Source organism: Pinus tabuliformis, chromosome 1_2 (genome assembly GCF_031772625.1).
Source record: "Pinus tabuliformis cultivar Carrire ecotype Pingquan chromosome 1_2, CPIR1, whole genome shotgun sequence".
Classification (NCBI taxonomy): domain Eukaryota; kingdom Viridiplantae; phylum Streptophyta; class Pinopsida; order Pinales; family Pinaceae; genus Pinus; species Pinus tabuliformis.
In genome coordinates, this window is record NC_142298.1 from 602675382 (window position 1) to 602690419 (window position 15038).

A 15038-nucleotide genomic window follows, 5' to 3' on the forward strand; every position below is an offset into this window, starting at 1 on the left:
TCTAGTCTTTCTGGTCATTTTTCTCATTAGAGACAGAGGGTAGAGGAGCAAGATCCTCAATAGTTTCCCCTGGCATTCCATTCAGCTCCAAGATGCAAGGGATGTGATGGTAAATATGATCCATCCTGATGTCATGCTTTTGTAGCTGAAATAGGATTTTCTCCATGTCTTTTTTATAACTGGGTAGGCCCTACATTGTGACTGCCATCCCCACAGAGATTTGTTCCATCACTTTGCCAAGAGAATTTTCATCAAGAAGTACAAGTATAGGGTGTGTTTGAACTATGTAATTCTACCTCGTGTATTCCCTGGATCAGGAACCATCATCCTCCAATCTTCTATCTCCTCATTTCGTTCACTTTCATGTTTTATCTCCGCTTCCTAGTCGTCAATCAACTTCTGGATGCCTTCATCTGTTTCATCCCGGTATGTCGCTGCTGCCTCTGATATGAGGTGCTCAACAGGCTTACGACCACTGTGGCCTTCTGTTGTGCTTGGTCTACTAGATGCCTGGTGGGCCTGGCCCCTACTGCCACGACCACACCCTCTCTTTGCTGGAGCCATACCCTGTTCAGTGATGCCATGTGGACAGTCAAACAACGTTAGTTCCATCAACCCATTCACATCATTCCGACGCAAATTCTCATACCATGCCTCTCTGCCATGCTTTGCCTTCTGTGGGTTAAGGTGTCCAAGTGCCCACAAGTGGCTAGGGGAATTGGGCTTCGATCGCGTTCCTCGGGCTCCTCACAGTGCCCCTCCCCCTTGCCATGGTGCAATTTCCTGTCATCCCCCTACAGCTGGAGCCAAGCCTTCAGGCCCATCCGGAGCCTAACTCTGTGATTTCTATCATACCCGCATGCAACTCCCTCAGCTAGCAGCTACCTGCGATGGTTATGCTTGCCCCTCTGTCCCATATACCACCCATGGTCTATATCTGTGCTCTTACTACCATGCAGATGCAGATGATAAGGTTTTCTCAGTGAATTACTGACATAGCTAATATCCCGACCCCCTGCCCGTGACTATTTCCTACCTCTCCCTTCACCACTCACCCCCTAGACATGGCACGCTTGTTATTCCCTATACCCCTGGTCTGAGAAGCTAAGTAGGGGCATGTGTCTTAGCTCGAACCTAGTATTACCAATGTTGTTGTCGAGACTCTAATTAAATGCGATAAAAATAAAACGCAGAGCGAGGCCATGGCCCTACCTTTCCTCCCCCTATTTCTCCCATACAGTGCTAAGCCCCATTGGGATGACCTCTTGCCCCTCCCTTCCCCCAGTGAAACCCCCACCAGCTCATGTAATTGATGCAGGAATCCAACCAGATCATAGAAATGAAGTAGGAACGAGACTAAATTACATACCAAAGAATCGTTGATAGCCTGCATCCAAGGTGTCTTTGCACCTCTTCAGCTCTGAGACGCCTTCCTTCTCCACTGCAATTTTTTCCTGCCTGGCACGTTGAATTCCATTCCCACCTCCGCCACCTTGCCTTATTCCTCCCTCTGCCACCTTGCCAGCCCACTTACCATGCCTTCATGGCTAAGGACACCGCACCCCCTACCTTGAGCATGTGGGGGACGACGATAGTTATTTTCCTTGTACTAACCATATCAAATCGAAGCCTGTCACCTTTGACACCCTCTCTCATCCCGATCGGGAGCTTGGATTGCTTGGCTTTGGTTCTCCTAGCTCTTCCTAAGGTCTTGTTCCAGAATTGCCTCCAAGGTTTCAAAGGTTGTGTCCCTTGGTTGAACTGGCCAATGTTTTTCTATCTGATCCTGCTGATCGTTGCACCCCCAGTTAGCCAGGAAGTCGGCCCCCTTGTTTCCATCTATCTGAACATGTTTGACCTGAATGTAATCAAATTTGGGAATGATTTCTCCTATCTCCTGGATCAGTCTTGTAGTCCTCTAACTCTGGCTAAGTTTTTCCTACTTATTGCCATTTTTTATTTTTTCCACTACGTTGATTACTAATATTGAGTCCCCTTCCACTTCTAGGTTTTTGTACCCCATTCTGACAGCTATTTGGAGGCCATGTTGAACTACAGCAAACTCCGCCTCAATGTTACTAGCGATCCCACAACTTTTTGCATAGATGAGATAGGTGTTAGCCTGGGAGTCTCTAAAGAGGCCCTCGAGGCCTGCCTCTCCAAGGTTACCTTTGGAGGCCCCATCAAAGTTTAGTTTTATGAACCCTTCTTACGGAGGGGTAAAATGGGACCCAAAGCTCATGCCCATGTTGATTGTCTTCCATGCTTTGTTGTCAATCATCCTCGATGCTAGGTTTAGCTTTTGTAATATTTGGGCTTCTAGGCACGACATTTGCCTTATGTTCTAGGCAATACCTTCCCATACTTTTCCTGCGAGGTTGTTTTGTGCTTGAAAATTCTATGGTTTCTCTCCTTCCATATGGCCCATAGGGTGAATCGAAGGCCTAGGTTCCATGCCCTATTTACTATTGAGCTTGAATAGATATGGGTTCACCATAATAGGGTTGTTCCTTTGATATCATTTTGGTCTCTCTCCATCCTCTCAAAAACTCCTTGCATTTGTCTCCATCTCTGCTCCGCAAATGGGCAATTGTTGAGGATATGTTCCATGTCTACCCTATTTTTGTGGCATAACCAACAAAAGAGGGCCCCTGGAAGCCTCTTTTTTGTAACTGATCCTAGGTCAATATGTGTCCTTTGCTGACCATCCAGAGGAAGTGGGTTAGCTTTGGCCAACACCCCCATTTATAGACCTTTTTCCATATGATGTCCTGTCCTTCGTATTCTTGTCAGCCTTGGATACCATAGGCTTCATTTATGGTGAAAGTTCCATTGGTAGTGTAGCCCCATCTCAAAATGTTCGGGTCTTGACGGATCATTATCTGCCTTGTCCTTAGTTCTTTATCTAAGTTGTCCCATTGATCTGTGTTGGCCGCCTGTTCCCAGCCCTCTTTTATCTTCCATCTTCTCCAACTTTACTCACCCTACTCTTCCTTCCAACACTGTTTCACCACCTGCATATTGCTATCCCGAGTCTGCTGATATATTTCCTTGATTTCCTATTTTCCACTAGTTTCCCTCTTTGCTACCATGATTCCATCCAGAATCAAGCTTTTTTGTCGTTACAAACCTCCCAGAAGGCATGTTGTTGGATAAGGTGTCTATTGCGGGTCACCAAATTCCAAATCACAAAACCCTTAGGAGGGTCTTGATATTTGAGGATATCCTTGGTTCTCACAGGCATGTTATACTTACGAGTCCATATTTTTTTCCATAGATCAACTCCCCCACCCATCCATCGCCACCATAGTTTGGCTCTCATGGTTTGGTTCAGGAGCTATGGATCTCTGAGACCTAATCTGTGTTCATCTTTCCTCTTAACTAGACCTTGCCACAACACCAATGGCCATTTCCTGGTTTTTTGGGCTCCTCCTCATAGGATTTTTTTTTAAATGTCTACCATCTTGGCGCATTCTCCTTTTGGGGCCACCATTCCTGATATTTGGTATATAGGAATCGACTAGAGAACTACTTTGAGGAGAACTGTTCTGACCGCAATATTTAGAGATCTAAAGGTCCAGCACTTGAGTTTTCCTTGTAACTTTTGGAGTATGTTTTGCCAGCAGTTATGCCTTAGAGGGTTATCTGAGAGTGAAATACCCAGGTATTCAGATGGAAAGTTGCCAGTGCTAAAACCAAGGATTCTAGTGAGGTAGGCCTTAACATTTCTTTGAGTGTTGAAAAAGAAAATGTATGATTTGTCATTATTGATCTTGGTTCCCGAGGCTTCCATGAAGGTGTTAAGGATATCTCTTATGCTTCGGGCTTCCCTCAGGGTGCCTTGACAGAAGAGAATAATGTCATCCATGAATTGCTGGTGGGTGATAGGCATGCCATTTCCCCATATTCTTAGCCCTTGAATTTGGGAGGTGTGGACCTTTTGCTTTATACACCGGCCAAGCCCGTCTGTTTCTAGGATGAACAAGAAGGGTGAGATCGGGTCCCCCTGTCTCAACCCTTGGGATGGGTTGAAGATCAGAGTTGATCCATATTTGGGCAAAGCCATAGGCTTTGAGAGTGCTCGAAAGGTTTCCCCAACTAAGTCTGTCATAAGCTTTGGATAGATCCAGTTTTATCATCATGCCTGAGAGCTTCTCGGACTTAAGGGAGTGGAATACCTCTTGGGATGAAATTAAGCCATCGAGGATTTGACGGTCTTCTACAAAGCCTACTTTTTCAGGAGAAATGAGACTCGGAACAAGGGGTTTCAGGCATTTGACAATTTGATTGGCGATAATCTTGTAGATGACATTAAACATGGCAATTGGCTAAAACCCTTGAGGATCATCAAACTTAGTAGACATAGGAATCAAAGCAATAAAAGTAGAGTTGAGGCTTGGACATACCTTTTTATTACATCTTTATCCCTCCGCGACCTCCAAGATGTCATGTCCCATGAATGGTCAGGTGGCTCGGTAGAACTTAGCAGTGAATCCGTCTGGGCTAGGGGATTTATTCTTCTGCATTCCTTTTACTATTTATTCTACTTCTTCTTTGGAAATAGCTTGCATTAGGGCCATATTCTGGTCATTCATTATCTACTTGGGGATGTACTGCTTGATTATTTTGATCGCTTCCGTTCGGTTGTCAGCGTTCTCCGTGAGCAGGTCTTTGAAATGGTTGACCAAAAGTTCCTCCATTTCAGCATGTTGTATTTTATGTTGTCCTTCTACATATTTAATAGAGTAAATGTGATTATGTTGTTGGTGATGCACCATAGCTTTATGGAAGAATCTCATGTTTCATTCTCGTTCCCTCAACCATTGAACCTGTGATTTTTTCTTCCATGGGATTTCCTCCTGTTATCTTCTTTCCTCTATATGATTGAGCAGTAATCCTTCCTCTGGCACGAGGTCTTCTAACCTTCCATCTTGTATCATTTTTTGTTGGACGACCACCATACGTTTACTGAGTTCAATTTGATCTTTGAGAATATGTCTAAACTCCTCCTTATTCCATTTTATGAACCTCTTTTTTACTTTTAGGTTTAGTTGGAAGGTATGCATCATATTTCTCCCCTGTTGGATACTTTGTGTCCACCATTCCTCCATTTGTTTTAGGATATTAAGGTCCTTGAGCTAGAAGATTCGAACCTAAAGGGCATGTTCTGGGGCTAATCTTTTAGATCCACTTCCACGCGAACTAGCCAGTGGTCCGACCCCATACATGGGAGTATCGATGCTTCTATGAAGATGTCTTTTCTCATCAGTTGTTTTTAGATTAGGAATTTGTCTAGGCATCATGCTATTTGGTGCACCCATCCTCTTCTATTATTCCAGGTATGAATCCCATTGATTGTGTCTATATCCACTAGACGTAAATTTGTAATGGTTTCACTGAAGGCTTCCATATCTGCATCTTCTCTTCTCATTCCTCCCTTTTTTTCCCCTAGGGTGGTGATCATATTGAAGTCCCCCCCTACTACCCATAAATCATCTGGGTATAAATTTCTCAGGTCACTCAACTTTTGAAGGAAGGCTCCTCTTTCTCCTGGGAGATGCGGTCCATACACCCTTGACAGCAGATCCCATTCACTGGATCCTATATTCCGAAATTTGCCTATGAGAATTCATGGTATACTTACCCAGTCTTTGAACAGAACTTCTGTTAGATTCTAAAGGATTGCCAATCCTCCTGCACTCCCATTTGCATCCTGGGCCATGACTTGGTATTCCGGCTTGAAGTGTTCCATTATTTCTTTTAGCTTTCTTTCACTGATTTTAGTTTCCTATATTATCATAATGCTTGGCTTGTCCTTTTTCAACCTCTCCTTAAGGCACCTCGGTTTGCCTCTGTTATTGAGGCCTCTAATGTTCCAGGTTGTAATAATCATTTTAACAGTTTTATCGGTTGGTGGAAAACCTCTGACAACGAAACTACTCTTCTTGAGTTCACTAGTAATTCCCCTACCATTTGTATGGATTCATTCATCGTTCTCCTGCCCTTTTTTCCCCCCTTTTCCTTGTGTTCCCGTCTCTTTTCCTTCCCTTGCTTGGGCCCCTAAATGTTCAGGTTAGATTATGATCGTTGAGCACTACTTGCCTCTATATCGCTAGAAGGTTTCTTTATAGAGTTGTCTCTGATCTTCTGGGATGAATATTTCATCCAAATGTCTCCATTCCTGCAATAGCCACTTCATGACTTGTTCTTCTGCACTTAGGTCATCTTTCTGGTTGTCAATCTCCATTATGGTTTCCACCATTTGCATGTTGTCCTCTGGTCCTTCCTTGACCTCAATCACCATTTCCTTCTTTTTTTCACCCTCTGTTCCTTTATCTTCTTGACTTTCTTTTGCCTGTGAATTGTCACTCATCTCTATCCCTAGATCTTCTTCCTGTAAGACCGAAAATCAGTTTTGCGACCTTTGATCCTTCTCTGCTTGGTTTTCTTTGTGGTTCTTGACCTATCTCAGGGTTCTTTTCCTCCTTTGCACCTCTTTATACCCATCTCCTTCCACTTTTGCCATCAGGTCCCCATCCCTTTCCTCCATCGAGTGATTGACAGTCTGGTTAAGGGGGCAAGCCCAGCACAAGTGGCCATATTCGTGGCATCTGCGGCACCGGAACAAGATGTGCTCATAGTCAATCGGTTGTGCCCATACCTCATGATGGTACTCCAGATCTATGTAATCTGGGAGTGGTTCCGTTATATTCATGTAGACACAAAGTCTGGCGTAGGAGGTGTATCGACCTTTCCTTGTCGAGTCTGCTACCTTTACAAAAGTGCCAATCGAGTTTCCAATGCCTTCTAGTATCTCTGGATCCCAGAAGTCCATTGGTAAGCCAAATAGCTGAACCCATATTGGGTCAACCAGAAGTTTCTCTTGGTCAGGGTTGTAGCATTCTTCCCAATTCCTGATGAAGAGGCCGACATTATTAAAGAAGTATGGTCCATCTTCAAAAATCCTCTCTTTGACTTCCATTTTTGAGAAGATCATTGTGAAGAATCCTTTCACTCCCAGCTTGAGATCTGTGTGCCCTTTTGGCTGCCATCGTTGTTGGATCCATTCAATTCTTTCTCTTTCAGCCATGCTCCTATAAATTTGTAGATGAGGGCATGGTCCTTCATCTACCTTTGATACTCTTCCATATTATTATTCGGGATGATGAATCTCAGTTTTTTGCAGCTCTTGGTAGACACCTTCCACCCAAGCCTGCCTATCATTTGGCTCCCAAAACTAAGATCCCTTTACCTTTTCCCCCATTCCCACCTGTGGCGTCGTATTGGCTTGATTCTCTTGCTGCAACATTCCTGTAGGAGGGGATCTCCCCCCGCCCTGTCGTACCACTCATCACTATCTCAACCGCCACCTCAGTCAAGTTGCAAGTCTTCGTTTGGTTTTTGCTATAGCATTTTTGTCAGGGCTAGGCCATGGAACCCTGAAACCCTAACCTACCGCGCTGCTAGCTCTCTCTGCAATTATCTTCTTCATGCATTTATTTTGATGTATATCAAGGAGATATTATTAAGTTCATATCAAAGATATATTATTAAGTTCTTGTAATAAGAACGGGTTGCAAAATAATATTCCAAAGCATTCATTTATTCCCTATTCCCCATATTCCTATATGGGTAAGACCTATATTATATAGTATAATAAATATATTATATAGTATAATATATAACTTGTAGTTTCATAATAATTGTGTAAATATTTCATATATTTTCTTTTCATTTAAGCTATAGGATTTAGTTTCCTTTCACACTTCACACAACTCTCTCTTCTTTACACTAAGTAATATAAGGCAGATTAATCCTTTTCGCAATCTTTGATAGTTCCCTTTAGAAAAGTGTAATGCATATGGGATAATATTGAAACTGTTATGACTCCAAAATTTCTCTAGAAGTTATTGAAGAAATCAATGTTCAGAGATAACCACAAACCAACTTTGGAGATCATGATCTAGCCTTCTTAATCTCGGAGAGGGCTCTCTCTTTTCTATTTAACTTTGTTTAATTATATGATTTTAGGCTAGTTATTGTTGTACTTGGGTTATGATTTGAATTTGGGTGGTGGGATCACTTACTTAGATGAACAGAGGTTTTCGTTTACCATTGGGCTATGGGGTGAAATGCTAGACAAACAGGACTGGATCAAGTTCTAAAAATAGTGTCTACAGGGCAAGATAGAGGAGTTACTACAGATCTCAAAGGCTTGATGGTGAAATGGTTTCCAATCAGATCCAGTGAGAAATTAAGGGTTCCTTAGACCGGATTATGAAGAGAAATAAAAGAGGTCAACTATGATGGGAGATAAATTAAGGGTTCTCAAATTTGAATATCAAAGGAAAACATATAAATGAATAACTATGCAAACCAGAGTGTACTTAAACAAATTCTGAGTTAATTTTCCAGTTAATTCATTCAAACTTAGATAACATTTAAGTTTACGAAACACATAAGAAATTAACAAAATCAGACAAAGAATATACTTCACTACAATAGCTCATCTCATGAATCCTGTAATGCAATATTTTTATTACCTACTCCAGTCTGTTGAATTGAAAATTGGTACAATAACCCTTAGGTTTAAGATCAAAATAACTCTACAAATGTATAGAAATCCACACTCAATACTTTGAATTATGAATTATTTATACAAAAATAATTTACAAAATATCCCAAACTTCCTTGGGAACTAATCTAGGAGAAAGAAATATCTTCATGCAAGAAGATAGAGATAGCTATTGAAATGTTGTTTGATGTCCCTATTATTTAGGTTCTGCTGGCTTTGATCTTTTCCATTTTAATCTGCTTAGCTGTTTGGTTTTCATGTTGGATGCTCTATTCAATCTGATCTTTCAACTAATACACTTTCACCTGATACACTTTGACCTGGCTGACCTGTCAATATCCTTTTGCTATTCCCTTTTACTTTTTAAGGTACCTTTTATATCTTTACTGTGTATTTCTACAGTAAATCATTTAGTTGTTCCCATGTCTTGGCATTTGGTAATTGGATATTGAGCATCTTCCTGTAGATCTCATCTGCCTCTGTATATTTGGCAAAAGTAGGTTTATTGATAAAAAGGCGTTTTACCTCATGCTGGAGGTAAAACAAATTCTCAAAAGTTTGATATAATACTTGGCCAGTAGGGATGCCCTTCATGGATGAAGTATTCACCTGATCTCTGGCCACTTCTCGGATTTTTCTGTTATAGTCCTCTTATGCCACCAACTTATCATTTATAACCAAGGGATTTGGTAATCCCTTTTGCCTCAAAATTTCGAACATCATCATGAATTTGTCAATGTCCAATTGCATGGTTTGACACTTATCCTCTAGGTTCAACATCAAATTCCTCTTGGTGAGGACTCTTTTAACTTCCAAAATTGTACCTGTTCTGTCAAGTATCTCTAATTCCTGCAGCTCATACTTGTTCTTGGAGTTGAGGAAGTGAATGATCCTTGTAGCTTCCTCTGGCATGTCTCCAAGTTCTTCTTTGACTCTTTGAATGGATTCCATAGCCCGGGCCCTACTTTATTAAATCAATCTGTTCAAAAATAACTTGGACAGATGGCCAAATATCATTGACAAAGACAATTATATTGGCCCACAGTTTCTCCTTAGCCCGACCTAGAGGTTCATTCAATGTCAGTTCCTTCTACAGGCTTTTGATTCGTTCATTCATCCTTGTATACTTCTATTGTTCTTCTTTGTGCATGATTTGGGAAAGTTTGTAATATGTTTCTAGGCTGGTCAATTTTTCCTTAAGCCTATTCATCTCAGTGGTCTAAATGGACATTTCTTCCATTGCTTTGACCAGCCTGTTTGCCTCATCACCTGTAGACCCTGTTGCTGTTGACCCTGTTTTTGATGTAGATGGTGTAGATGCTGGCAGTGTTGTGGCCAGTGGAGCTGTGGGAGCCAAGGATGCTGCCAAATTAGAAGGTACAATAGTGATAACTATTCAAATAATAGTTGCAGGGGCATCATCAAGACTAGCTTGCTTTAGTTGAATCAAGCTATCCAATTCTTTCTCCATCTCCTTTAACAGATCATTCAGTTGTAGCGGTAGGTCCATCATCTCTTCATGACTGGTTTGGCTCTCCAGGACCTCCTTTATTTGTTGGTGTTGTAAATGAGGCAACTTAAGTTTTTTCTTGAGGGCTGCTATATCCTCATTCTTCTTTTTGATCAATTTCTCAGTAGCCTTAATGTCACTTGGATCATGACCCAATTCAATGACCAAGTCCTCCAATGAATTGATCCTGTTGTCTTTGGCATGTAAAGAGGCCTTCTCCAATTTATATTGGGCTATTACATTATCTAGTGAATCCTGCAACAAGTGTGTAGCAATGGCTTTTCCTGTAAGGGTGCAATAAATCATCTCCCCAGCCTACTTGTGGAACTCTATCTGATCAATGGGATGAACATCCATGGCCAACACCTCTGTTAGAGCCTAGATTTACCTCAGGATGAAAAGGTAAGCTTCTAGGTCCACATCAAACCACGCTCAACCTCATAGCTAGCCCTACGAGGACAGGAGAGGGCTCTCTCCAGGTCACACTCAGTAAAAATAAACAATAGGGTCTGAGATGACTCAAAATGAATACTGATTTTAGGCTAGTAAATACATATGAAAGAGATAATTTACTGAATAACTGAATTTTCATGGATGTATGGGACAAAGGACAGCATGAGCGGAGAAACTGAATCAAAGACACAGAGTATTTCATGGGGCAAGATAGGCAGGAAGTTTAGCAATCAAATTGAAATAACATAGGGTGAAAAGACCTTTTAGAGGTTGAAAAGGGCATAATAAATGAATCCTTTTCAAACGGAAGAAGAAACACAGAGCATAAATGCTTTCCCAAGGTAGAGCAATAAACTGGATTCTACCTTTCTTACTTAAAAGCATTCAACTAGAAATGATTATGAATGGAAGGTAAAACATAACAAGATACATATGAAACAGAAAGAAGAAACATATGCTAAACTCATACCACATGAATCTCATGAATCAGAGCTACATCATTTCATTAATTCTCTGCCAAAACTGTACAATGAAGCGCTCAGTTTTTCTTCCACACTTCTCCCGGAACTCAGACCCTTTACAAATTATTTACAATAAAATAAATAAACTCAGAGGTGGGAAAACAGATCGATGAAAATAAGGAGCTGTTTCAACTGAAATTGTGAAGATAGAAAAAGAGCCATTCATCTGTTCTAAAGACAGAACAACGTTCCACTTGAATTTCTCTGATAACCAATTAAAAGTCAAAAACTGTAGCGTGGATCCCATGAAATCGTGATTGAGGAAAAAATAGGCAATCCGTTCCTATCTCTCTGTTGTGGTAGATATTCTTCGTTTTAGTTTTGGCTTTCGGTCTTTGACTTTTCACCTTCCCTTTGCCATTTGAATAAAAACCAATTTTTTAATAAAAATAGCTTTGAAGGAAGATTTTGCCTTTAATGAAGGGAAACAGAGTTCCGCCAATTCCAATTGCAATTTCTCCTTTAATACCGGGGAACACATATCCAACAAGATTTGCAACACTCTCCATCATTAGAAGTTAATATTCTATCCCTACCATTTTTAGCCCTACACTTTCTATCTGAGGTAACATGCAAATCTTCAAACAACAGACCAAATCTAATTATAAATAATGATCTCAAATTATTCCTCAGGATCCATTCTGCTCTTTTGTTGGGTCCAATTAACATTTTAACTATGTTTTGATACCAATGATCTTCCTAAATTTCTTGATCAACTTCCTTGTATTGCAAAAACACACCCATAATAATAGCAACTGAGCATTCGAGTTGTGCCACAGTGCTATCATCCTCCAAATTTGCCTCGCTCATTTTTTTGAAATTTTGAACGGATAGTGATGCAGCAACACTTAAAGGGTTTGTTTGCTAAAATGATACAACTGACTGAATGGCATCCAAAGGTGAATCAGGTTCCAAAATGTCATTGTGCTCCACAGATTTATGCTCACTTCTATCTTTTTTCAAACCAAGAACATGTAATCTAGACTTCTTCGTCTCATTACCACGTTTCTTTTCATCAGAACCAACTGCTTCCAGGATAGAGGAATGTTGTTTTGACATGAGTTGTTTCTTCTCAAGCTCAAGAGCATGAAGAATAGCATCTTCTCTACGAGCATATTTTACAACTTTTTTGCTGGCAGGTTCGCATAAGCTTTTGCCTTCTCTATACAATCATCATACTCACCACAACGAGAGGCTTTCACTGGATTTCTCAATGTTGTACCAGTCCACGCTGGCATCATCCCTACCAAGAAGTTTAACAGGGGTATCGATTTTGGGTGTGATAGTAAATGCTGCTGCACTTGATTCTCCCATGATTGTCTAAAAACCAAGAATCCAACCCAGCTCAGATGCCTAGTACCCACCATCTCATTTCCATCTCCTTTTATCCCTCAACCCATCTAGTTAACTTGAAACGAGGCAAATCCGTGTGTTGTTGAGCGATTTGAGCGAGTTTTGACCGTTTTCGAGCCTCTGGTTGTATGCACCACGCGGCATGCCCAATGCGCTGCGCCTCACCAATGCATCGCGCCCTTATACAAATGCACTGAATGTTGAGGCCCAGTGTGCCACGCCTCACCAATGCGCCGCGCCTCCTGTCCAGTGCGCTGCGCTGGCAACTTACAGCAATTTTTTACCCAAGCTTCACACTCATTCACCCAAACCGTTTAGCTTGGTTCTCTTTGCTCTCTTGCGTGTAAATGAACTATTGAAGCACAAGAATATCTCCTATGGCATGGACTCTGATTCTTCATTTGGCAAACCCACTGTTTGAAGACTTTGGCACTTTTAATAGAAACTCTGATTTTCTTGTTTCCTCTGATTTTTGGCTGAATGATGAAACTTTTCCAATTTCTTTGTAGGGATGTTTGGCATTGGAACTCAACAAAGGATGACCAGGGCTGTGCCCAAAACATTTCATGTTTGAAAACTTTAAAAATTACATATTCATTACAAAAAAAAATTTGACGATTTCTCCTTCAAAACAGAGTTTTGAAGAAGAATCATTCTCGAGCATTATTGATGATGAAAATTATGAAATGAAAACTTATTGGAGACATCCTCATGGCCTGCTGGCATTATTTTACATTCTGAAGACCAAACCTTAGACCTAATGACTGAAATGACTCTTGTTTGACCAAGGGACCATCCATGATTGTAAAGGGTTGAAATCAGTTTTGATGAATTTTGACCAAACCAGCAGGTACAAACATGAGGGAAATGAGTGAAGAAACCCTTCCGTCAAATAATCTATGCTTCCTAGCGGAATGCAACTGACTGGAGGCACCTGAAAATGAAATGCAACAAAAGAGATTTTGATCGCTGACGGAGGGATGAAAAGACCGACTCTAACAACCTCGAAATCAGTCTTCTTATAGTCAGTCGAGGTCTTTTGTTGTTGAACAGTGGGCTGCAAAAATGATACCTGCATCTTCCCTGCTTTGATGTCAAAGGCTGACATCAACTTACTCTAGTTGGCTGGTATATGTTTGAAGTATTGGGAATATGTCTCTACCTTCAACTTCTCATTCCTCATCTTTATTTCTTTGTATCTGTCTTTGATGTCCTTTTCTCTGTCAACTAGTCTGACAAAGGAAGAAACCTCAACACTTTGTTGTCTCTCAATCATTTGATTGTTGGAGGTTGATGGCTGCTATGTTTCACCTGAAGTAGTTGTGTCTTTGCTCCTCTGCCCCATTGTTTTAGTGTCAATTATTTCCACTGATTAAATGTTCTCCTCCTGTTTAGACATAAGATTCAATTTGGGCCTTTTTCTGAGTTCAAACAGCTCATCTGTAGTCTCCATGGCAGAACTGGATGCCTCTTCCCTATTCCTCTTTGGATTCTTCTCCTCATTGGTTGGGGTCTGTAATACAGGATGAATATTCATTGGTTCCCCTAGTTCTGGAACCTGCAGGAAAGAACTCTGGTCAAATTGCTTTTCTAGATCAATGAGTGTGTTCTCCACATCCACAACTGTGCTATCCATATCAATCAATGTATTTTCCAACCACTCAGATTGGTTGGCAAACTGTTCAATGTCAGGTCTTGGGTGATGGATGTAAGGTCCCAATTTGACCCTGAGTCTTAGCTTGTTTATGACCCCATGAGGGTCATATTGCCACATGAAGCTATTGCTGAATTTCATCTGTTGTAGTATCTTATTAGCCTCTGGTCCAGCCTCTCTATTATTGCAAATGAATGGGCCCAATTGGTTTTCCATCTTAAACTGGGTCTTCTCATCAGAGTTGATGATTTGTCTAATACTCAAGTGAAAATATCCTCATAGGGAGGTATTTGGGAAACTTATAAGGGGCTAATTGGCAGCCATAAACCCTGATTTCAGTGTGGTTCTGGTACAAGTACCAGTCTCCCACCTTGATGTTCTTACCCAACTGTAACACCCTCTTGATTTCTTGGCTGATTCTAGTTTGAGTGTTACTAGTCAGCATGTTCATGACCAGGTAGACAAATGAATCTATGAAGTCTTTATATGTAAATGTTGTGGAGCATTTCTGGATCAAGGGTGTCAAGAAGACAATTGATATCTATTTTCCCTTGGTATCCAATTTTTGGATTCTTACAGGGAACTTGTCTGCTTGGTAGTGTAAAAACATGTCAAGCAACACTCAAGAGTACTTTAAAACTCTTTCAGTGGGCAGTCTTGTGAATTGTTCATGCATCTTGTCTGCAATGAACTGAGCATAATTGTACATGATAGCAGGAGGCTTGCCTGGGGTAAAAATGGACAAGCATGCCAGGTTGACCTCATCCACATTCTCAACTGTGGTATATCCTAGGATGGAAGAGAGCATGGTGATTATATGTCTGCCAGTTTCTGAAAAAATAGTGGCAGTATAGGGTGTGGTATCTGTGGGGGTATGTCAGTCTTCAATGATGAAAGTCTGGAAGATTTTCCTTATATTAACTAGGTCGAGGGTGACATACAGGTCCAATAGGTCTCCAATGGATAGAGGGG

General features: G+C 41.1%; 1 protein-coding gene across 1 annotated transcript; it reads right to left on the minus strand.

Annotated features, from left to right (window-relative positions):
• Positions 1-6463: 6463 nt before the first annotated feature.
• On the minus strand, positions 6464-7090 carry LOC149207079 (uncharacterized). Its single transcript, XM_089397918.1, has one exon. The coding sequence runs from the start codon at positions 7088-7090 to the stop codon at positions 6464-6466; it is 627 nt and encodes a 208-aa protein (XP_089254044.1).
• Between the last annotated feature and the right edge of the window lie 7948 nt (positions 7091-15038).

What these genes read in the sequence shown, in the direction of transcription:
- LOC149207079 (XM_089397918.1), bottom strand. Translation starts at nt 7,090, where the DNA reads ATGGCTGAAAGAGAAAGAATTGAATGGATCCAACAACGATGGCAGCCA.